The sequence below is a fragment of the Xyrauchen texanus genome, chromosome 10 (genome assembly GCF_025860055.1).
Source record: "Xyrauchen texanus isolate HMW12.3.18 chromosome 10, RBS_HiC_50CHRs, whole genome shotgun sequence".
Taxonomy (NCBI): domain Eukaryota; kingdom Metazoa; phylum Chordata; class Actinopteri; order Cypriniformes; family Catostomidae; genus Xyrauchen; species Xyrauchen texanus.
In genome coordinates this window covers 41250223-41276564 of record NC_068285.1, presented here as the reverse complement: position 1 = coordinate 41276564, position 26342 = coordinate 41250223, and the positions used below count along the sequence as shown (strand labels likewise).

At 39.1% G+C, this 26342-nt stretch overlaps 1 protein-coding gene across 2 annotated transcripts in view; it reads right to left on the bottom strand.

The window, feature by feature from the left end:
* LOC127650734 (regulating synaptic membrane exocytosis protein 2-like) overlaps positions 1-26342 on the bottom strand; it is a 126284-nt gene that overhangs the window by 7258 nt on the left and 92684 nt on the right. The window contains exons 20-23 of one of the 2 annotated variants that reach the window (XM_052136341.1): positions 26183-26322; positions 25176-25313; positions 17303-17490; positions 740-881 (exon numbers count right to left, since the gene is read on the bottom strand). In XM_052136341.1, the coding sequence (XP_051992301.1) occupies positions 740-881; positions 17303-17490; positions 25176-25313; positions 26183-26322 (608 nt within the window). Of the gene's footprint in view, positions 1-739; positions 882-2872; positions 3073-17302; positions 17491-25175; positions 25314-26182; positions 26323-26342 lie in introns of those variants that run through there. The other variant, XM_052136342.1, reaches the window with a different exon arrangement.

Here is a 26342-nt window from a genome sequence, read left to right as displayed (position 1 = left end):
TGTGACTCAAACCAGGGGAATAAACCATGGCTGAGATGACAACATGTGATTTGAGGATATAAGGTCAACATGGAACAATTATAGAACTAGATTTTGACATTTTGTGAAGAAAATGTGAGTGGTGCTTGTCCATGCAATATTTGCAGGCAGTGTTTTTAATGCATTGCTATGCGGTTGCTAGGGTGTTCTGGGTGGTTCCGAGGTGGTTGCTTACTGGCCCAAGTCCAAAGTGTCCTCCTTTAAATATCTATATATGCTAGTCCCTAGATATGGCTCAGGTCCTTCATATTAAAAAACTACCAGCACACCTCTCCTTAACAAGTCACATGAGTTGAGGTTTCATTCATGTCTGTAGCACAAATGGTGCAGGACAAGTTACATGGCTATGTTTAATATTTAGGGTTAAGGGTTTATTAAGTATGAGCAATAGTAGTAGTGAGGTTGACTTGACAAACACCATTAATTTAGTCGTTTGCATGTTAATGTAATCCTTAAATAGAGGTGAAGTTAACCCCCATATTTATACCATTATCAATGCAACCCCCCTTCCCCCCGCAAAGTTCAAGCCAAATCTATGCCCTTGGGTTTGGAGGAAGTATTGCGGTGATAAGCAGCGGTTTACACATGCTTAATGAAGGATTGTGATTGGTTGGTTTAAATGAACACACTCCTACCAAACTTCAGTAGGAAACTCCATTTATTTAATTTAGAATGGTGTCATGGAGGTTGCAGCACTTACTTTCCAAGTTTTGCCTTTTCACCGTCTTCTGTGGTCTCTCGGCTGGGCTGCCGTGTCATTCTGCTCTTCATCTCAACGGCTAAACCGGTCTCCACACTCCGTTGGATCGCCAGACGCACCGTCTTCTTCTTTTTCCCCTCCTCTGAAAATGACAGAAGGAGAAGGGGAGATGAGGAAATGAGAGAAAGACAAGTGCATGATACTTCGGCCAGGTAGTGTGTGGCAAACTCACACTATTGGCTGAGCCAGAAGTTGACACGCTGGACCATTTCAACAAACAGAGCAACTGAAAGCAACACAGTCGCAGAGTTCACACTCTTCAGAAAATCATCAAACAAATGGCTAACTTATCTGTGCATATTAAGCTGGGATAGGAGAAAGTATTTTAACCTTAACCTTCAAGACAATAAAAAAGTCATATGTTGATAAGCACTGACTGAATGAGAAGCATAAAAATGACGAGAAGCATTTTGACCAACAGGGGGCGTCAGTGTACCTTTCTGTGCAGCTGGATCTTTCTCTCTCTCTCTCTTTATTTCTTTCTGTCTGTCTGTCTGTCCATCGATCAGTATCTCTGTCTGTCTGTCTATCTATCTATCTTTCCATCCATTCACCTGTCTGTCTGTCTCTCTATCTATCTAATAGTCTCTCTGTCTGTCTATTTTCCATCCATCCATCTGTCCATTGGCCAATCTTTCCATCCATCCATCCATCTTATCCATCCATCCATCCATCTCTTTATTTGTCTATCTGCTGTCTGTTTGTCTGTCTGTCAATCCATCGATCAGTCTCTCTGTCTTTCCTTCCATCCATCCATCTGTCTGTCTATCTATCTATCTGCCTGTCTGTCCGTATATCAGTATCTCTGTCTGTTTGTCTGTCTATCTGTCTGTCTATCCATCCATCCACCTGTCTGTCTGTCTGTCTATCTATCTATCCATCCACCTGTCTGTCTGTCTGTCTGTCTGTCTGTCTGTCTATCTATCTATCTATCTCTGTCTGTCTATTTTCCATCCATCCATCCATCCATCTGTCTGTCTGACTAACCGTCTGTTTGTCCATTGGCCTATCTTTCCATCCATCCATCTCTTTATTTGTCTATCTGCTGTCTGTTTGTCTGTCTGTCTGTCAATCCATCTATCAGTCTCTCTGTCTGTCTTTCCATCCATCCATATGTCTGTACGTCTATCAGTCTCTCTGTCTGCATGTCTATCCTTCCATCCGTCTGTCTGTCTATCTATCTATCTAGCCATCTATCTATCTGCCTGTCTGTCTGTCCATATATCAGTATCTCTGTCTGTCTGTCTGTCTGCCTATCTATCTATCAGTCTCTCTGTCTGTCTTTCCATCCATCCATCTGTCTGTCCATCTATCAGTCTCTCTGTCTGCATGTCTACCCTTCCGTCCGATCCGTCCATCCGTCTGTCTATCTAGCCATCTGTCTGTCTGCCTGAAAGATAGCATAATATCAATTTGTCACCTATAATTAAACATTCAGCAACAACAGTGCTTCTAAATCTTACTGACCTACAAAATATTTCACATCAAACTTGAGAAACGAATGGAACGTGACTCAGCATTTAAATGAAAGCCAAATTAATTACACAAATATTTAGAACCAATAAAAATGCAGCCATGTCTTACATTTCACCACATATGCTGTGTATTACAACCCAAGGGAAAAGTATTATGTCTGTAATAATGGGATAAAGAATATTGTTTTGCATAGACGTGTTGCATTGATGCAATTTGTATAAAGGTCAAACCATGTATCTGTTTCCTTTAAACACAACACCAGTTAAACCAACATCTAACAGCTCTGTCCCACAACATATCATCCAATCGAACCACAAAAACAATCATACTGCTCTGAAGTGGCTTTTAGGTGGACACAAACTCAAACCGGGTGAATACAGGTAAAGTTGGGCACTTTCTGATATTTTGTGATTGCCGTTGTTTTGTCAGTGTCATCACATACTAGTTTAGAATGAGCATAATTACATTTTTTAGAATTGGAAGAATGCACACAATTATAAAGATGATTAAGCTTAAGTGTCCCACTTTACCTGTATTCACCAGAAAGGTTTCAAAAGAACAGGACCCATAAGTCATGTCCGAAAGCTTCGTTCTTACCTGCATCTCCCTCACCAAAGGAGGTCATGCAGGGGAAGTAGACAGCCAGTGCCTCAAAGGACGCAGACAAGCTGAGGCGGCTCTGCGAGCGCTGCATACGTATGCCGGGAACAGCAGCGCAGCCATCCTGCCCTTGTCTGCCCATTTTACCACCCCGCACCCTCAGACTAACTACACCAGAGAAGGGCAACAGAAGTGGCCTTTCCTTTGCACAGGTGGACAAACCAATAGATCAGAAATGGTTTAGAGAAACAGGTGTCCAGAGCTTCTCATTGGCGGCACCTGCAGCTGCCCGTCTTGTAAGTTTGAGCGTGTGGATTTGACTGTCTGAGACCATCCGTCTACTCTGCAGCACACTACCTCTCTCACAGAGGGATGGGAGGGGGACAGTACCATGTGCGCGTGGCTCACAGATGATGCAGCCAATCAGAGGCATAGAAACTGAGAGCGCACTCAAACACTTCTGCAGGAGTTAGAGCTCTGCCTAGAGATATGGCTGTGCACAGATCCAACACAAAATCACACGCACACAAATTGCCAATCAAATTCCCACTCACTGGCATACAGTGGGTCCTATATGTTGGCTAGGGATGAAAATTGTGAGGAATTTATTGATTCCGGTAGAAATTCTGATTACCTCTTAATGATTCCGGTTTGTTAGCGGTTCCATTAATGAATCTTTTTGTACTTTTGAGGAAGAAATATAAGAAATAAGAAAAGTTATTCTTTTAAATGCAATTGCATTTAATAATCAGAAGCAAATTTTGTAAAAGGTGTGTTTACACAGACTCTTTTGATGCAAAAATGCAAAGTAATATTTGACCATTTACTAAAAATGTGATAAATTGTTTCATTTATTCATTCTTTTATAAAATTCCAATGATTACAACTAAACGCATTGACACATGAACAACCAGTCAGCAACTGCCCTGCCTGACTGAAGCCTCACAAGCCTTAAATTCAACACGGTTCTCAATTTATAACAGGGTCACAGTTCCTATTTGCATGACAAAAGTCATTACTTGTGTGTATATAAGATTAATCCATTAACTGCTCTGACTGATGTATAAGTGTCTTTGATTGACTAAAAAGAGCCAGTTCATAAGATTACATTTTTCGGAAACCGACTGCATTGTATGTTTTTGTTTCCCTAAAAAGAACCGGCTCATAAGAGGCATTTGTTTAGGAATTGGATTACACTGGTAGAGCTGTGTGAACTGTAGATTCAAAAGAATCATCTCAAACGAGTCATTTGTTCGGGAAATGCACTACACTGGTCGTGCTGTATGTTTTGCATTGTGGATTCAAAAGAACTGGCTCATAAGAGTCATTTGTTCAGGAATCGGACTACACTGGATACGCTGTATGTTGTGCACTGTAGATTGAAACGAATCGTCTCATAAGAGTCATTTGTTCAGGAAATGCACTACAATGGTCGTGCTGTATGTTTCGCATTGTGGATTCAAAATAACCGGCTCATAAGAGTTATTTGTTCAGGAATCAGTGTACACTGGTAGTGCTGCATGTTTTTGATTCACTAAATAGAACCAGCTCATAAGAGTCTTTCATTTGGGAATCTGATTAGACTGGTTACACTGTATGTTGTTTCGCATTGTGGATACAAAAGAACCGGCTTATTAGAGTCATTCATTCTGGAATCAGACTTCACTGGTCACGCTATATTTTTCACATTGTAGACTCTCATAAGTGCCATTTTTAAGAGTGTTTTATTAAAAATGTTCTGTCTGCATTGCTCCCTCAAGTTCCCATTGTTTGGAAAGTGTTAATGTAAACCAAAGTCAAGAAAACATACATTTATAAAAAAAATGTAACTGATCCAGAACCCTAATGTTGGCTTACTTTACCCTTGGCGCATTTTCCTTTTCCAGTAGACGTCTAGATGTCTATCTGTCGTACATAATTTTTTTCCTAAAACCTGACAATCCATTCATCATAAATAACAGCTGCTTTTAAGCAAACAGACAATGCTTTTTTAAACTGCATGCATCTAGTATGAACTTGAATATAGACAGGACCTTTAGCTTAAATATGAAATCAAATTCACAGTTCCAAAAGCAAAGCTATCATGGGCATGTTGAAATCATTACCCCTGTTGAATACCGGCTTAAAATAGTAACATCTCAACCTTCCTATTAAAGTGTGAATACAGCATAAAGCTGTGACTCATGCCAATGCTCAAACCTCAACACGTCTTACACTAACACAAATACTGACAATGCACATAATGCAAAACGTGACTTCTCGGCCTTGACTAAAATCATGCTTCTCATGCTTTATTTCTTTTCAAGTGCATGACCAACAAATTTAAAATACCGTCTGTGCACTAAAAATAAATCTGGGTGGTTAAAATTGCTGTGATGTAAACCACTGCCTTTACTTAATGTGCTGTTTATATTGAGCACTAATACTAACAAATGGACAGTGGTGGTGGGTTTGACAGTTTAACAGAGTCTTATCTGATATCAGACTCGCACTGTGTTGTCTCAGCATGCCAGCACAAAATGGTAGTGTGCTGAGAATACAATTCAAAAATATGTTGGTCAGTGTGATAAACAAATCATATTTTATTGGACACTTTATGTGCACTGTGAAGACCAATGTCCTTTTACAGAGCAAACAGACCAGAAGGGCTTTATGTGTTTGGATACATGTGTTAAATTAAGTGTGTATGTCTGGATCATTCTGGCATCCTCCAGATCTTAACGTGGGCATAAAGTCACTTTAATTTATAACTGAAGAATTTAAATTATGAAATATGTCAATTCAAATTTTTTTTAACAAATCGAAACAGTTGGCTATTTATAAAAGAAACAGAGATGTGGTTTTGTAAATATAATGCTTTTTTGTTTAGTGCTTTTCAGCAAATTTGTGCAGCAATTAGTTAGTAATTAGTTTTTGATAAAATGGAATATCATTTTTTTCAGATTAATAAAAAAAACATTAACAAATGAATCGGTTGTAAGTTGTTCTGTATTACATCTGATGCATGCTCTTGTACATTATCAACAGTTACATAACATCAACAATACATTATAATATTTACCTATTTGAAGTTATACCTTTCAACAATATAATGTATTAAAAGATCATATTTAAAATGTTACATAATTTTATATACATTTAACATGAATAGGTAGGTTTAGAATGAATTACAACTGTGGCTAAAATAATTTATAAAAATATACTGGTCTGTTAAAAAGTATTAAGGGTGCTTTTATTCTACATTAGGAATACCTTTATAATACATTTTATACAGAGGCTTTGTAGAAAGTATTACAGAAATTCTTAATAAAATCTTTCTCTGTCGAGTTATGCTGGAATATTTCTTTATGTTTTGTGCTGTCTCTCTTCAGCAAACAGGCAATATATCCAGTATAACGCTGTGTGTAGTAGAGGGGGATGGCATATCTCACAACGTCATTCATTCAGGATTCATAATGCACAAATGCACTCTGGGGAATGAACCGTATTCAGCTGATTTTAAGCTTTAATGGTCCAGCAAGTCAGTTCAGTCTCTTGAATAACAATCTGATGTTGAAATGGCTCTTTCCCATCAAATCATCTGTTGAGATATTGCCTTATGTTGACCTATAACCCCTATCAAACTCTCCACAGGAGCGGGTGAAGGCATTAAGCGTCAGTATGTTATTAACACCTGGATCACACACTCACAATACATATAAGGCAGTCCATTATTCAATAACAAGGGGTAGTCGTGTAGAACGGTTTTCTTGATGGAGGTGAAAACGGAGAGAGACAGACAGAGCGAGAGAGAGAGCGTTCCAAAACCCAATGTGCTGCTTACCAAGACAGCATTTTAAGGCATCATGTAGGTGTTCTCCATATGCAAAGGATGTTCCAAAAGGTAGGAAGCAATATTTGAACATTCACACCAATTTTAGAAGGCAGCATAAGCCTTCTAAGATGCATAGGATTTGCCAAAATCAAAAAGGCAAAATGGCATGTTCTTTTTTACTTTTGTAAATGCCCAATGCTCTCCAAGTCCTCGTGGTGGTGTAGTGGTGGAGGATGAATCTCAGTTGCCTACGCGTCTGAGACAGTCAACCCATGCATCTTATCACACTGCTAGTTGAGCGCATTACAGCTGAGATGTAGCGCGTGTGGAGGCTTCATGCTATTCTCCACGGCATCCACACACAACTCACTTACCCCACTGAGAGCGAACCACATTGTAGCGGCCATGATGAGGTTAACCCAACATGACCTAGCAACCGGGCCAATTGGTTGCTTAGGAAGCCTGACTGGAGTCACTCAGCACGCCCTGGATTCGAACTCACGACTCCAAGTGTGATAGTCAGCATCTTTACTTGTTGAGCTACCCAGGCCCCCATGGCATGTGTTATTAACAGATAAGACAATCTCAAAATGCTTGGCAACAAGCTTAATGTAAAAGAATCCAAGATGGTGGTGGAGTTGAGAAAAATGTAGATGGGTGTGATCTGTTTTTTTTATGCCTATTACAGTATCACATTGTTAGCTTAGCAACATGCTAACAGCAAGCTCTAATGGAATCAACTGTAAGTTAAGTCTCCTGTGTGTTTTGCTTGAGCAGCACTATTTGTGTGACACTCTGAGTTGCTACCTATGAAGAGCTCTATAAATCAGTCACTTACGAGGTTCATTTTAGTTGGACAATGCATTAAAAGGTATGTAGATGTCTATGTAGACAGCAAAGCAGCCCTGCTGAAAAACAAACAAAAAACAACAGCTGCTGATTCTTCTTGCCTGGGGTGCGTTTCCCAAAAACATTGTTGGGCAACTATGGTTGGAAGTTCCATTGTTACCCACATAGTTCAATAATTTGGTGTGTCCCAAAATTGTAGTTCCAACGAACAATTGCAAACAGCATTGCAAATGTTGCAGGCGTGGAACTACAGCTCTCACCTGTGGTTAGAAGCAGAGATTCTCATGGGCGGACTGGCCATAGGGAGAACCGGGACGTTTCGTGGTGGGCCGGTCTCAAAACAGGAGCCGAAAGGACTGCAAAATGGTGCCGAGATATGCCAAAGGGGGTGCGATATGCACCTGTGGGATATCTGCCCAAAGTTTTTTCTTGTCAGCTTTTGTGGAAGTAATTTTTAACTTAGATAAAACCTGTTGCTTTTGATGTTTTACCTTCTCCGAATGCAATCGTTCTGTCTTAGAAAATTGTCATTTTTAGTCAAGTGTGTTTTAGCACATGATATGTATTTCAAATGAACTTATAAATAGATAATGCTCTTAAGCAAAATAAGCAGCAGGTGCGCAACAACAAATCAATCACCCAGAGCACCTTTTTTATTTAAATGATTTTTACTAATTTTTTTTACACAATACCACTAATAACATGCAATAACAGCACTGCATCAAATTTGTGACTTGCGTTACAACAAAACGTTGAAGACGGTAAACAAATCATATACTGTATACTATTGATTTCTAACTGGAGCGGTTTTGGAGCTTGTAATGGATATATCGCTCTTATTTTTTGAATAGATCTCTACTGTGTGTGATGCTCTCATGGAGTTTATTGGTTACCAATATGTTACGATGATCTTTGATGTGACAACAGAACTATTCATAACTGTTTACTATTCAAATAAATGTTAGCAATTCACAATTAATGTACTTTGAACGTAATTTTACAGTGTGGGGCATGAACATAACTGCAGCATAAAACTTGCTAAAGTGTTGCAAGGGGCACATAAAAATGTAATATCGGTGATCGGATCAGTATTGGCCGATCACCATATTGAAATGTATCGATGATCAAAGTCATCTCTCTGAAAAAACTGTGTGAGCCATAAACGCATAGCTCGGGTCTTCAGAGACCTAGGACCTCATTCTACCCCCGGTACTTCATCTGTTTTTTGGAGTTGTGCCCACACCTCTTTAGTATTTCTCAATCTATCTGTTTTAATTAGTGTAACAAAAAAACTAAAAAAAAAAAATTATAATAATACTTTGTTTTATAATGGCTTAAGTACCAACTTTTAGTGAACTCCCCCCACTCTATCATATGTCAAAGAAATTTTGCTTCAGTAACTCAAGTTTGTTGCAAATGTAAAGCTGCCCAACAATCAACAGTCTTTTCTTAACAGACAGCAACAGGGCATCTGTGAATTGATTTCAATCTAGTCTAACCGGAAAGGAGGCATTGACCTGTAAGTCTGATCCTAGACAAATTATTTCACAGTATGACCATGTGGACCATCCGGTTCATCCCATCCCACCCCAGCAGGTCTTTATCAGACAGATAGAAGCGTAAGGCACGATTTGACCAGTGGAGACACCTGACTCCCACCTGTGAACTGTTGAGAGGGACATGCACTTCCTGAAAGCTAGTGCATTTCACTGCTTTGCAGATTTAAGTGTGTGTGTTGCTGTGTGTGTTTGAATGGGTCACTCGCTGGGACATCCATGAAAAAAAATATTATTATTTTCCCCCCAAAAAACGAGAGATCATTCTAGAAATGAAATATTCCAGGTTGTTTTCAACAAAGTGTCTACGGACCGCGTTAGTGACCGTGTTGATGGTCAAAAACTCTCAATTCTCATTCTCAAACTCATCTGTCAGTTTGTAAAAAAAAATTTTTTTTAATGCTCTTACAATGGATGTCTATGGGAAATTCTGGAAGGTTCAAAATAAATGTGAAGCTTATATTTTAATCAAAGGTTTGTTGCTTAAGGCTGTCTACGACTGTAACAGGGTGTAGTTTTTTAGTTAGTCCAAACATGAGTTGAAAGATTTCATATAAACAGTTGGTAAGCAAAGCTATTACACCAGTATCATGCAAACACATGAAATATTTAAATGGTATGGTTATACTTTCAAAAACGTGTGATAGTTGCATATTTTTAACATTTATTCACAGTGGTGCCAGCTTTTGCATGTATATTACTGTAAATGCAGAATTGTTGAATTCTTGCTTCTGATTGGTTGACAGACATTACAAGTTGTTAAGGCTGTCAAATTAAGGCACCGATTCATTTTCCCCACGTGCTAGTATCATGCTAACACATGCTAGCATCGCCTAACGAAGTGCGAAAACATTCTAAAAGCATGCTAATATCATGCTAACACATGCTAGCATCACCTAGCTGAGTGCTAAAACATGCTAAAAGCGTGGTAGTATCATGCTAACACATGCTAGCATCGCCTAGCGAAGTGTTAAACCATGCTAAAAACTTGCTAGCATAATGCTAACACATGCTAAATACTTGCTAGCATCATGCTAACACATGATAGTATCACCTAGCGAAGTGCTAAAACATGCTAGAAGCGTGCTACTATCATAGTAGTTCCAGGTTAGATGACCACATTACAGTTATATATTACTTCACCGCATTCTTTGTTGAACTAGTAACAGCGACAGACACTTAATGTTGCCGCATGGAAGTAGTTCTATAAACAAAAGTGTTTTAAGGATGTAAACCTAAAAATATATGTACAGATAAAAACATTATGTAGACATGTACGGGCCGGATTACACACGGGCTAACCTGGGAAGCAACCCAGGGCCCCAGGCTGTCAGGGGGCCTCCCAACAGTGTATGTGAGTGGTGTGGAAGCTGATCAGAGTGAGAGCATGATTTTGCCTAGAGAGAAGAGCGTTTTTTCTGAATGTCAGACTGTTTCTCTCACTCAAAAGGCCTCATTCATGAAAATGTCGCAAATATTCAAAAACACTGGGAGGAATTTGTTAGCGGGTTAGTGTTAGTGAATTATAAATGTTCGTAAGAAGAGCACACGTGCATGTTCATTCACAATTATTATCATCCAAGCCATATAAGGAAGGCTTCAGACTCAGAGAATAGGAAGCTTTTAGCATCTATTTGTTTTTATATATAGAGTGCATTCACATCGTAAAACACTGATTTAGTAAACACTTGCATGTTTGTTTTAAAATGTAAGAGAAGAACTTAGTCATTGCATGCTTTTGCTATCAACAAAGGTTCTTTTGGGAACTAAAAACTGAAATATCACATTGACATAAGTATTCAGACCCTTAACTCAGTACTTTGTTGAAGCATATTTGGCAGAGATTACAGCCTCAAGTCTTTTGGGGTATGATGCGACAAGCTCTGGATTTGGGGATTTTCTGTCATTCTTCTCTGCAGATCATGTCAAGCTCTGTCAGGTTGGATGGGGATCATTGGTGGACAGCCATTTTCAGATCTCTCCAGAGATGTTTGATTGAGTTCAAGTCCAGGCTCTGGCTGGCCACTCTTGCATTGTGTTGTTGGCTGTGTGCTGAGGGTCAGTGTCCTGTTGGAAGGTGAACCTTCAGCCCAGTCTGAGGCACTGAGTTCTCTGGACCAGGTTTTCATTAAGGATATCTTTGTATTTTGCTGTGTTCAGTCTCCCAGTCCCTGCCACTGAAAAACACCCCCATAACATGACGCTACCAGCATACCACCACCACGGTTGGTTTTTGCTCCGATATGCATTTTCAGCTGTGAGGCCTTATATAGACAGGTGTGTGCCTTTCCAATGTGCAATCAATTGAATTTGCCACAGGTGGACTGTAATCAAAGCGTAGAAACATCTAAAAGATGATCCAGAAAAATGGGATGCACCGGAGCTCAATTTCAAGAGTCATAGCAAAGGGTCTGAATACTTATGTCAATGTGATATTTCAGGTTTTTCATTTTAATAAAATATTTGAATAGAAGAACAGGGAGCCCTGCAACAGATGTCATGGCCCCCACAGAGACCCCCACTGAACATCAAGTTAGTCTGGTATTACATAAAGAGACAGAAGCAATTGAGCCTAAAAAGATAGGCAAAGGTGGCCACACCGAATACTGATTTAGCTTTTTTATCTTTACTGGATTTGTTTGATGTTAATTGATAAATAAAAACTATTTATGTCATTATTTTTGAAGAAATCCTCACTATGCAACATTTTTCACAATGAACCTTTCCATGAACCTTTCACAACATGCCAAGATCTTCTGCTGGAAAAATTATAAACAGAGTTGGGGAAAAAATATATAATTTGAAAAAGAAATTGCAAGCAGATCATAAACATTTCTAAATAAAAAATTTTTTAAGGTTAATTTTGCCAATTTAATTATTGGCAAAAAAATGTCATTGCCGGTTTAATTTCACTTCTATTAAAATGTAGTAATAGCACTTTGTCTGAAAGAACACAACACGTCCGGATGTCTCACGCTTGATTTACACATGGTCAGGAGCAGTTGAAAATTTGGTTCATATCGACTAACGTTTTGAAAATACTTAAACTTTCATGAATATGACAATTTCAGTCAGACCGGCTTTACAACCGATTTACACAAAAATGAGTTCTGCTCATGTTTCTTAAATGAGGCCCTTTTTTGCAAAATCTTAATAGAAAACCTTTTTTATTATCTACTGTATTATATTATTGAACAACCTTTCAATTATTCCAGAGTGAAAACATTGTTTTTACATGCTGGTAACTGGTTTATCACTATTTCATTCTGATATTTTTTGAACGATGGAGTAACGCCTGTTTTCCAAACCAGCAAGTACTGGTTTTTCTCGTTACTCGTTCGTCAAAGCTGTTCAGATGGAAAGGTGTTGAACTAAGGTCTGAAACTTTCATATGTTCAGAAGTTTGTCTTCTCATCATGGAAATAGTACAGAAACAATGCCAACATTGAAAGAGTTTGTAAACTTATTGAGGCGCTGAACGTTATTAAATGTTAATTAATTTAATAAAAGAAATAACGATGGCTTTAGTAAGATAGGGCTATCTGTCATGTTACATTCAGAGTATCACATCGCATGCGCAGACTGTGAAGACTGCTTAATGTTTTAAACACTTTTTTTATACATTTTTCTTTCCAAGTTTCCTGTTTGTTTATACACAATCAGATAAGTCAAAATTATTGCCTTTGATAATCAACAGCAGTTCATAAGCATTACGATGAAAATCTGGAATATATACTGTATATAAGGAATAATAAAGGCTAAATCTAATGACTAAGCAAACTTAAACTGGAACTGCTGTGCATTGAACAAGCACTATACGGATGCCTTTAACAGTTGCATACTGTCACCATGTCAACCAGCGCTCCTCCTGCTGGGCCCCATGGGAGTATATCCTGTGTGTTAATGCACCCCTTGTTGCGATGATCAGAAATAAGCAACCTCTTACATAACCCACATGGTAAAACCTACAAATTTTACATTTTACTGTTACAACAGAGCACTTTGCTCAAATGGGATGTAATCTATTGCTGACTGTCTTCCTCCATAATGAAGAACTAAAGAAGTCCAAAGTTGGTTGGGAAATAAATGACTTTTACAATTTCAGAAGAAAATGTGAGTGGTTCTTGCCCATGCAAATCTCAAAGCCTTGTTGCTAGTGTTGTGGATGGTTGGCAGGGCATTGCTTTGTGGTTGCCAAAGTATTCTGAAAGTATTTAGCATGTTGCTATGCAATCGCTAAGGAGCTATATGTTGTGGGTGGTTGCCAGAACAATGTTACGCATTTGTTAATGTGTGAGAAGTTGTGTTTAGCATGTTAATATGTGGTTGCTAGGGTGTTGTGAGCGGTTGCTTGGTACCTGTGTTGTGGGTGGTTGCCAGAACAATGCTAAATGGTTGCTAACGTGTGTAGGGTGGTGTTTAGCATTTAACTTTGTGGTTGCTATGATGTTCTGAGTGGTTGCTAGGTTACTGCTATGGTGTTGTAGGTGGTTGTCAGAACAATGCTACGTGGTTGCTAACATGTGTGGAGAGGTGTTTAACATGTTACTATGTGGTTAGTAGGGTGATGTGAGCGGATGCTAGTTTACTGCAAGGGTGTAGATGGTGGTTGTCAGAACAATGCTACATGGTTGCTAACATGTGTGGAGAGGTGTTTAGCATGTTACTATGTGGTTACTAGGCTGTTGTGAGCGGTTGCTAGTTTACTGCAAGGGTGTGGTTGGTGGTTGGTGGTTGTCAGAACAATGCTATGTGATTGCTAATGTGTGTGGAGAGGTGTTTAGCATGTTACTATGTGGTTACTAGGGTTTTGTGATTGGTTGATAGTTTACTGCAAGGGTGTGGTTGGTGGTTGTCAGAACAATGCTATGTGGTTGCTAACGTATGTGGAGAGGTGTTTAGTTACTATGTGGTTATTAGGGTGATGTGAGCGGTTGCTAGTTTACTGCAAGAGTGTTGCACGTGGTTGTCAGAACAATGCTACGTGGTTGCTAACATGTGTGGAGAGGTGTTTAGCATGTTACTATGTGGTTGCTAGGGTGTTGTGAGCGGTTGCTAGTTTACTGCAAGGGTGTTGTATGTGGTTGTCAGAACATGGCTACATGGTTGCAAACATTTGTGGAGAGGTGTTTAGTGTGTTATGTGTTTACTAGGGTGTAGAAAGCAGATGCTAAGTGATTGAAAGTTTGTTGAGGGTGGTTGCCAGAACAATGCTACTCGGTTGCAAATGTTTGTGCAGAATGGTGTTTAGCATGTTACTATGTGATTGCTAGAGTGTTGTGGTTGGATGCTAAGTAATTACTAGGGTATTGTGGGTGGTTGCCAGAACAATGCTAGTTGCTATTGTGTGCGGAGTGGTGTTTAGCATGTTACAATGTGATTGCTAGGGTGTTGTGGGTGGTTGCCAGAACAATGCTACGCAGTTGCTAATGTGTGCCGAGTGGTGTTTAGCACGTCATTACGTGGTTGCAAGGGTGTTGTGGGCAATTGTTAGGTTACTGCAAGGGTGTTGTTAGTTGGTTGTCAGAACAATGCTACGTGGTTGCTAACATTTGTGGAGAGGTGTTTAGCATGTTACTACGTGTTTACTAGGGTGATGTAAGCAGTTGATAGCTTACTGCAAGGGTGTTGTGGGTGGATGCTAAGTGATTACATGGGTGTTGTGTGTGGTTATCAGAACAATGCTACGTGGTTGTTACCATGTGTGGAGAGGTGTCTAGCATGTTGCTAGGGTGTTGTGGGTGGTTGCCAAAACAATGCTACGCAGTTGCTAACATGTGTAGAGTGGTGTGGGTGGTTGCCAGAACGTTGCTACACAGTTACTAAGGTGCTCAGAGTGGAGTTTAGCATGTTGCTATACAGTTTCTAGGATGTTGAGGGCAGTTGCTAGGTGACTGCTAGGGTGTTGTGGGTGGTTGCCAGAACATAACAGTTGCTAAGGTGTGCAGAGAGATGTTTAGCATGTTACTATGATGTTGTGGGTGGTTGTTAGGTGATTGCTTAGGTGTTGTGAGCAGTTGCTAGGTTACTGTTAGGTTGTTGTGGGTGGTTGCCAGAACGTTGCTACACAGTTACTAAGGTGCTCAGAGTGGAGTTTAGCATGTTGCTATGCAGTTTCTAGGATGTTGTGGGCAGTTGCTAGGTGACTGCTAGGGTGTTGTGGGTGGTTGCCAGAACATAACAGTTGCTAAGGTGTGCGAAGAGATGTTTACCATGTTACTATGATGTTGTGGGTGGTTGCTAGGTGATTGCTAGGGTTCTGTGAATGATTGCCAGGATGTTGCTACGTGGTACCTAAAATGTTCTAGAGGTTTTTAGTGTGTTGCTTGGAGTTCTGGGTGGTTGCTAGGGTATTGATTGGTGATTGCTAGGGTGCTGCAATGTGGTTTCTTACTGGATGAAGTCAAAAGAGCCAGTCCCTTACGTGCATTGTGGAATTGCCTTTTTTGCCAGCACGAGAAAACCATAAGACTGATTGCATACTTTGAGGTACCATTCATGTCTGTATCACAAACAGTGCAGTATAGTTTTGGTTTATAACTTGACAGAGTCTGGAAGGCCATACCATGAATGCAGATGAACAAACTCAGGATTCCAAGATTGGCGATGAACACAGCTAAAAGCCGACCCACCTTCATGATACCTAAATCCCAGGGTTTATACAAACTAAACTGACAATTATCTGGCTAGCCACCGAAACCGTAATGTTACAGGCCCCAGGTTGGTTTGTTCTCCAGAGTCATATGTTACAATCATCACTCATAAAACACTTGTGTGAATTATTGTCATGCATTCACCCATAAGAGCAGCTGCTACGATATACTGTAGTCTGAATAAATTGACATGTGACAGAACCAGTTAATTTCCACAATAGCAAACAATCTGTGGCCTAGAAAATCATTCACAACTCCTCCACATCAGGTCAAAGTGCAAGTGAGAGGTTCAGCTCTGAAAACCTTTGTGCTAATAAATGCTGTATTTAATCACAACACACTAACAGACCACTAAACCACACGGTGACATTGCCAGAAACAGAAAAATCACATAGTATTGATCAGGCTGTTTTTACAGATTAAATTGATGCATATTGATTGAATGCCCTCCATTTACAACTGAAACTGAATGCTCCACTCTTGAAAAGTAGATTGTAGTATTCAAAACAAGCTCTTATTATTACCTCTTATTTAGGTCACTGACAAAACATTTTATCAGTCATGAAGCCTCATGCATTGTAAATAATAGCAGGACGAAAATGTAAAAGTGTAGAACTACTGAAAAACAAAACCCATAAAAGGTCAACAGACTTGCAAGGCCATGTGAGTGCGTATAGTCTGAAGATCATTGTCAGCTTCTGCTAAGATACTATCATCAAGTCCAAATCAAAAATAAAAAGTGGATGAAATACCCATTTATGGACTCCAAGAAACTCTCTGGAGGACCATTACTGAAATGTGGAGTAACTTGTATGTTGTATATAAAGATGATCTCCATGCTCTTATAAAAGGACAGATTATGGACTGGGCCTCTGACTGCACTAGGCCATACATTGGGTATACAAAGGTATTAACTTATTTAGTGTAATGACTGCCATAGACAGCACCTGAATGTATGCCTGTGACATAAGGCATAGTCATAAGGCCCCTCCTCATCAACATTTACTTGTTGTTTGCTTGTTTTTCATATAGTCACACATTTATTTATGCATAATTTGTACAATTTAAAAGTAACTGAAGCCTTAAGGATAATTCCGACAGAGGACTCGTGGTAAGCATTACGTCATTCAATTCAGGCCTCTCATCCAATCATGATCTAGCCTATGCCTTATTAGGTCTCACAGCTGTCCCTCATTGCTTTCACCCACCACCACCACAACACCACCAGTTCATGTCCCGTCCTGCTGTAAGGGGTAAGCTACTCTACCCTGCCGTCATCGCCTCACCAGCAGGATCTGATGAGCAAGAATCCTGATGCTGAATCCTTATCTTATACCTTATGCATTCTTTATCTCCTTGGCAGAAATGGGTGCACATGCCTGACCATAATCCATCATTTCTTTAATATCACTATGGGAATTTCTTATTCATGTCTCAACCACAGTCCTACACTTGGGAAAAGGATTAATCCTTTCATTTAAACTGTGTACAGCAGTGGTATTACAAAGTACCAAACTGCTTGCTTCTGAAAAAAACAAAGTCACAATGCACTCACCCTCTGGGTCCAGTTGGGATGTACTTTGGCTTTTCTTTCCCAGTCCCACCATTGCTGCCATCTTTGCCCCAAAACTGGAGCGCCTCTTCTTGTCATCGTCCTCATCATCATTCCGGCCTAGTGAGCACATGTCTCCGCCCACACTGGAGCTCTTGGTGATGTTGGAGCCAGGCGTGGCGGTCTGAGCCCTGTGTTTCATTTTAGATGTAAACTCACTGTAAACATGTCAGGTGAATGTGATAAGGGATAAAGGAAGGAGAGGTAAAGGACAGAAAGACAGTGGAGAGAGGCAGGGACAGGCTTCAGCTACAGGATTAAGAAGCAGGGTCAAACATGAAAGACAGTCACAGTGGTATAAAATCTACAGGAAACTAAACAGGAAGTCACAGAGCATCAACAGTGACCAGAAGCTGCCTGCGCCACTCCAAATGGTGGATTATTTGGATAAAAATATCGGTTTTAAATTTCTAACAATTTGGCACAATTTGTAGCAATTGTTTAGTCATGTATACTGCCAGTAATGTGGAAGAATTTCTCGTTTGAAACGGTTCAAATTAGATGAAAATGAATTGCAAGGCCAGTTAAGTCAAAGGGTGTTAACTTGAACTCTCTTATCATGAAACTGTAATGTCTTCTCTTTGTTCTCATGCTGGGAGTTATAGAGATTGTGTTGCTGTACCTATTTTGAGTTCACCTACCACTGCAAACAAGCTTGTTGTCAAGGAAAAATATTGGTCTAGATCAGAGAGAAGCATTCATTTCATTTCACAACATTAAGATTATTGGATTTATTAGCATGGCTTTTAGAAAGGCCAGATATTTAAAGGGATTGTTAAACGGAGTCTCGGAGACACAAGCTTGTGTAATGACCTATTTAGGTGACATGAGATGAGCTCTTGAGTCAAACGAGCAAAAAATGATGAGCTGGTGACTCATACTGGAGACACTATCCTGAGAGTATGAAATTATGAATTTAGGCTACTAACATTATATTTCATCCACAATGATTCACACAAAACATTGCTTTGGCGTTCATTTTTTCTACTAATAGAACGTTTATTGGTGGAGTTTTTTTCTGTGCAGGCAGGGTTTTTTTTACCATATGATAATATTATCGTCGGAGATTTATATGAAACAGAGTTCAAACATTTCTACAGCTGTGACAAAGAGGATGAACCTGTTTCTATGGAAACAACCGAGCCTAGGCTCTAAATGTTGAAGTCTTCAGAAGGCCTGATCATCTGACATTTAACACTGTAGCTCTGACGGTACAGAACAAATGACTGGACCATCAGTTCTAGATCAAATGTATGCTTCTTAAATAATTCTATTTTAAAATATCAGTTTGTATCACTTGGTATAACAAGTATTTTAAATATAGTTATAAATCCTGAATATATTGTTATGTGTCTCAATATAGCTTTGTACATATACTGTACTTACAAATCCTGGATATATAATTGTAACTCCGAATATATATTTATGAATATGAAAATATAAATATAAATCTAAATATATAGTTATAAATCTGAATAATTATAAATCCTAAAAATTTTAAAATCCAATAAACAGTTGTAAATCTGGATATATACTCATAAATCCTGAAAATATAAATGTTACTCTGAATATATAGTTATAAATCTGATTATACAATGTAAATCCTGAAAATATAGTTATAAATCCACATAAAAACAAAATTACACGTGTATAATTGTAAATCCTGAATATATAATTATAAATCTAAAGATATATTACAGGTGTAATGTCTGAAATTTCATGACACTATGTCCAAGGCACCTGCTTGTTAATTTCAGGTGTCCTCTTATTTTAGGGCTAACTCGCCCTCAAGTCACTGAAAACAAAAGGATTACAACATTCTGTGGATCACAATGGTTTTGTGTGAAGAATAGACCCATTGCATCATTTTCTGCCACTGAAAAATGCTGAACGTATGTTTTGACTTCCTGTAATGTTTGGGTCAGAAGTTACTGATTGTGTCTGTATGAAAGCACAATATCCCGACATTAAGAGGTATGAAATGAGGTAAGCAGGGGAATGAAAACAGCATTTGAATCAATAAATGAGACTCCCCTTCACTAATATGAATGCACATTATAGAGCATGTCAAAGAGAAATCTAAATCTAAAACTCTAGCTGCTTTAAAATCACCATATTTAATGAAAATGGCATCAACGCCACTTGACAACTGAAAGAGAGCCCACTCTCTCAGAGTAGTGATTGTTATGTATAAGTATTCATGGTGCTGCTGTAGCTAATTGGTGAAATATTCGGTAGTACATTCAAATTATATTTTTTCTGCTGTTTTTTTATCATAAATATTTAATCTCTAGTCAATTATCGACCCCACAAATGGTGCAGAAGACTTATTGAAGTGTAAATTACTGTAAAAATGAAAGGAGAGATGTGCAAGCTTGTTTTTTCTGGTTTTTGCTCTAATTGGAATGGAGACAGCGGCTGTTCATGCGACACTCTGGAGGGTTACAGAGATGACAGTGATATTATGTAAGAGAAAGAGTATTTTGGGACATTGAGGATCTATAGGGCAGAAAGGGGGGAAAGGTGTCATCCAGCACTAACAACACATGATTGGATATCTAGACACATACCAAACACTTCACATGCACATATGTACATACACATAAACTACATAAGGCCTATGTCACAAAATGTGTCTCACATAGACATACAATGTGATTTACATTAGTAAGACATACTCCCGGAACAACATTTCTATTAAGCATTCATAGCCTTAACCTTGTTCTCATAGAGCCAGACTTTTGACAATAGGCATATGTCTGGTCCACGCTGCAGCTTATTCTGTCCTAGATCTGCCTACTTACACCCTGTCTATACTGGCAGCTACCGTTGGACACATTGACACTAACTTTCTAAACCATTTAATTTGTGTGGTAGCGCCAGTGCGTGCAATGCAAAATGGAACGAAACACCTGTTTACCGTCAACACGATGGACACGCCTCTATGAGGCTTCCAGTGTAGACAGCATCATAGATTAAAATGGGTTTTCTGGCTTTTGATACGATGTGACGCGCCGCTCGCTTCCGGTGTAGACAGGAAGACCAATATCATTCTTACCAGCGTCTTAAAAGCAACCAACTACAGTTTGTTTGTGCCTTTAAGAAACAATATTATCTGAAATCAGTAATACCACAATAATTGACTAGCATAGAAAATTACAGGACGTATCGCAGCAGTTCCAAGGTGAAATGCCCACTGTGGCATAACAAAAGTGACTTAAGGCCCCAGTATACTTCATAAGAAATCAAAGAATTATCTAGTTTGACGTCATTTAGAATAAACTCTGGCCAGTGTTTTTGATTTCGTTTCGGTAGTGTGTAACAGCTTGCCGGGGTGAACTTTCAGGAAAACTTCGTACTGGCTCCTAAACACCTTACTGCCATTGGTCCACGTCATTGGTAGGTGTAACCTGAAGCTCCCACAACAGTACTTTAAGGCCGACAGTAGTGATGGGTCATTCATGAACGATTCGTTCATTTTGAACAAATCTTTTATGGGTCTTTTTATGTGAAGAATGAGTAGTCTCAGAGAGTGATTAGTTCATTTTGTGTTAGCCATGTATGTGCATTGCGCAACCTATGTTCGTTTGTTACGTGAAAACCGCATAAGTGCTATACAGGAAAGAAGTTCACCTTTCAACTCTTTTGGTCCGAGTCATTCGTTCTTATGTCACATGACAACCCTATACGCTATGATTAGAAATGATTAGTTCACCTCTCCAGTCTTCTGGTCAGAGTCCATATACGCTAAGCACCTACGGCTGTCACGTGACAAACGGTCTCAGAGCAATATAGCATGTATACTGCGAACAACCCAAATTATATCAGAAACCCGTAAAGGGTCCTATAAACGAACCATACTCAGACCACATCAGGAGGAGAAGGCAAAGAGGCACCAGTCCACTTTAAATTTCATTGTGACATAAGTACCTCAAAGCTTGCCATACATACAATATCTGCATTACATAATCGACCTGACCAAGATTATCTGATCTAACCGCGGTTATTGTGTACTTCAAATTCCAATCACATTCTACTGTCCTAATAATTTTAAGTGAATCTAGAAATACCATGATTACAATGACAGCATTGTGTCTCACTTTCATGTCAGCATTTCTACTAAACCAGCAACACTCAAAGCAGCTTCTGAAGAGCATGTGAAGTTTAGCATTATGATGCGTGCACCTTTTCATTAAAGGGTTTTAGTTTACCCAAAAAGTTTAATGTATTCATTATTTACTCACCCCTACATTGTTATAACCCAATATGACTTTCCTTCTTTTTTTATACACATATATTAGCGCGTGTGGAGGCTTCACGCCATCCACCGCAGCATCCACTCACAAATCACCACGTGCCCCACCGAGAGCAAGAACCACACATTATAGTGACCATGAGGAGGTTACCCCATGTGACTCTATCCTCCCCAGCAACTGGGTCAATTTGGTTGCTTAGGAGACCTGACTGGAGTCATTCAGCACACCCTGGGATTCGAACTCGTGATTCCAGGGGTGGTAGTCAGAGCATTTACTCGCTGAGCTACCCAGGCCCCCCGAATGAGTGGAACTCTTAAGGGAACTGGTTTTGGGGCAGTTTGAAAAGCACCTTATTTTCATCACACAGCCTCCGAAGGCTGTATACAAAGCATTTTCCATTTTTTGGACGTGGCCATAGAGAGAGACGGCTGAAGAGAGCTACAGTCACAACATGTCCTAACCTGACGGCAAACGACAAGCGATAAAAGGTTACTTTTTTATGTTAATCAGAGTTTTTGTTCTCTATCAAATGTTTTGCTGAGGTTTCTCTTTTTCAGATGGAGGTTAAAAATGGAGAACACGTGTCAGACATTCCTGCCTACTCTATCTCTCTGTTTGATTGAATACTCCAGTTAAAAAAAATAAGGCTGGGCATATAAATGCATTTATTCTTGGACTACAACTCTTCAGACATGTTTTGTTAGTTCAGTTCTCTGGTTTTGTGTGCAGATGTGTTCTGTTCTGTAGTATCACTTTGGCGGACCAGTCTTGTGCAGTCTTATGAACAGGCAGAGGAGTGTAATGATCGGTCAACAGTTTCACTAAATAATACATTAGACTTCGGTTTGTTTCTTACCAAATCTCACAGTATGTTTTCATAACTATCATGCGTCACATACAATCATTTATTAGACTTCTGAATGATACTTTTGCATCCTTTTGAAGCTTGAAGAGGTGGTCACCATAAACTGCCATTGTATGACATCACTGAGCACAAAATATTTTCACAATTTCTCCCTTTGTGTTAAGAAAAAGCGGGAAAGTCAAATGGAGTTAAAACAACACAGGTGTGAGAAAACAATGAATGAATTTTCATTTTTGGGTCAACTATCCCTTTCAAAACAGCGTAAATGTAAAGTTGGCCAAAAGAGAGACATATTTTTAAGTATTTGACCATTTTGTAACATTTAAAATATATGTTTTCTCACCAATCTATCCCTATGCAATATTTTACGTTTTAAAGCATTGAAGGAAATCACCCTATTTTATAATATGATTCCAAGTTAAATATGAATAAATTATTACCAAAGATAATTATTTAGAGAATTTCTATGACTATCATCATAAATACAATTATAAATGTATGACAATTTATTGTTTTTTATATATAATAATGACTGCACCAGCTGTAATGGGGTCTGAGTTCTTAAGGAGTTATGGTGTGAACAACAACAGGTCTGAGACCACATCAACACTAAGAGGACCAAAAAAAGAAACTGGTTCCTCTTCGATGGTTTCTAGCTGGAGTCCACTTACATTGTAAACTCAAAAAGATCTGGGGTCATTTTCAGCTGGTTCCCTTTCTGGTTTACTTTACTTTAACTGAACTAGGAATTGTTAATTTAAAACAAACAATAAGTGAAACCACTCATTAGTGCCATTCACTCATGTTGTTTGATATGCTGCTTCACTCGTGTGCCATCAGCAGCCGAAAGCCATTCACACATCTGCCCAAAGGGAGATATGCCTATAATCATTCTGTCCATTTTTACACACATCTTATCAGTGTATCAGTAGTAGAATCAGTGTCTTTATAAATTACAACACAGTGTAACCAGCGCATGTTATGGCCGCGTATAGCGTTGGCGCTATGAATGCAAGAGGTAAACATTACAAACGACACATTATCTACTGAATATACATTACTTTAAATCATCTTTGAGTGGTTAAAACAGTTACTTTTACTGATTTCATGTGAATTCTACTCATAGATTTGAAGCATGACATCATTGATAACACATTTTAAAGTCACATTATTTAAGGTTTTACATGTAGCATTGAGCGTCCTCATTTTTAAATGCTCCTCTAAACACCTCCCCCAATGGCATGGCCAGTGTCTGAACGTTTGCAAACAGTATAACATTGCTCAGCTATTTCAAAATTATTTTTGGCTCAGAGCGAAGAATGAAGAATTTGCTGTGAGTTTATTGGGGCCTTTAAATGTTGTCCCAAACAGATGCGGTTTTAAAGGTTAATGCTCTATCAATTTCTATATTAACAAAACCTACCTCCCAACCCTAAACCTTAAACCTGAACTACAGTGTCACAAAAGCAAATGTGAAATGAAAAACAGTAATTTTTTTGGTGCTTTTATGACACTTTTGTTTCAAGTGTCGACTTGAGTGCTATTCAGGACATTGGTCCTTTGCATTGTAAGTGCAACAATATCAGTTTAGCTACTGCACAACAAGATTGCAGGATTGCACTTGAATACACTTGTAAATGTAGTTGGTTATGTAATGCAAACATTACAACATATTGCCTTTCAAGTCATGCGCAATAGTAAAAGTCTTGACCATATTTTGTGAGGTTTATGCACCGATTATCTGCCATTTTGCTTGAAATTTGTGTGAAAGTGAATAAAAGTAATTGTTATTGTAGAGTACATTTCACCAGGAAACTGATGTGATACATAAAACAAACAAAGTAAAATAATTATACAAAATGTCTAATGGCCAGAATAAGCTGCATTGCCAAAACTCTGGCTCTGTAAGACTGCAGACTCTCTGACTCTTCTCTGTTTATTCATACTAAATTCCTGCAAAAGAACAGAAGCTACACAACGAATATGCTTATAAACCACTGGTGATGACTACATTTAATCTTAATTTAATATAAATTCATTCAAGTGTTTGAGCAACTTTAAATAATTTCAACTGATTAAGATGAGTTAGGTTAAGTCACTAGTTGGTCACAAGCACAGTTAAGACACTAGTTGGTGGATTCTAATTGGAGGACACAAGCTTGAAGACACTAGTTGTATGACACTAATCGATGGATACTGGCTAGCGGATAGTAGTTGGAGGTAGGTTTTCAACGGTATGAGATTTTCACAATATGATAACATCTCAGAAAATATCACGGTATATCCATCATGGGGACACTAAATCATGGACTTTAGTTAGAGGAAACTAGCTTGAGGATACTAGCTGATGTACTCTTGTTGGAGGACACAAGCTAGAGCACACTAGTTGGTGTACTCTGATTGGAGGACACAAGCTAGAGTGCACTAGGCGATGGATTGTAGATGGAGGACACTAATTGGGGGACACAAGCTAGAGTGCACTAGGTGATGGACTCTAGCTGGAGGACATTAGTTGGAGGACACAATCTTGTGTCCTCCAAGCTTGTGTGGAAGACACAAGCTAGAGGACACTAGGCGATGGATTGTAGATGGAGGACACTAATTGGGGGACGCAAGCTAGAGTGCACTAGGCGATGGAATCTAGCTGGAGGACACTAGTCAGGTTACAGGTTATAGATTGTTCTCTATAACTAACCTCTCAGGTTCCTCCTCTTCTTCCTGCTCTGGGTTCTCGGCAGCCTCACCCACCTCCCCTTCCTGTCCTGCCCCTAGAGCACTTCCTTTCACTGCTTGCACCTGTTCTTCCACCACTACAGTCCCCTCCTCGCTCTGACTATTAAGGGATTCCACATGGGTGAACATACACAGATGTGCCCATGGACAGGCATGCAGTCACAAAAATACACATAAACCATGCCATGACATCATGAAAGGAGGCATGCAGGATAGAAAAGACAAAGAAGATACAGCCATGAGCTCGGCAGATATTAAGATGATGAAAATTAAAGGAATCCATAAGAAAGCAATAAAATAACAGTATGAAATTATTTAACATTAGGTGAAAGTTTAACTAGTTGTCAATTCCAAAAATAAAGGTGTAGTCATGTTTATGGCAATTTAGGACATGAGATCTTGAGACATGAGGCATTGTCACATATTTGTCTAGACTTGAGTCTTCCTGTTTCTGTTATGTGCCCACAGTTGAAAACTGTCTGAATATCATTACATTAAATAAAATATTAAAGCAAGTAGCATATGAGTTTTTCACCAAGGGGATTTTTGTATGAAGTCAGTTCCCCTCAAGTTCACACAGATGAATTATGGGCATATATAACTGAAGTTTACCAACCAGAGTGACCAAAACTTATTTTTGTGAAATGTTTTGCTTAAAAATAAAACTTTCTTTCAAACAATTGCAGCTTGGTTTTGTATATTGTCATCTAATGCAAAGACATCCATACATTTTTAAGTGTGCCTTACTGTCCACATATGTTTTGGGGCCATCTGTTGTCATTTCAGCCATTGGTAAACACACTCTGGGCACTGTTAAAGAGTTCAGTGGTTTGGTTCACATGGTAAACAGCCTGAGCCAAACATGAACTCACCGGAAGCACACTTAGGTGAGTTTGGTACAGTGCCCAGCGGGTTTTGCCCATGGCTGATGATGAATCTATGGGTTTCAAGGGTTTAGTGTGTGCCTACCTGATTCTGCGGTTGGACCGCGTTCGTTCCGATTGGACAGACATGTAGCTCGTGCTGCTAAGACGAGACGCACTCGACATAGCGGACACGTCACTCACGTCACTGTCCGATGACCTCATAGAGAGACTGTCTATTCCACGCTGCAAGAACAAACAAAAAA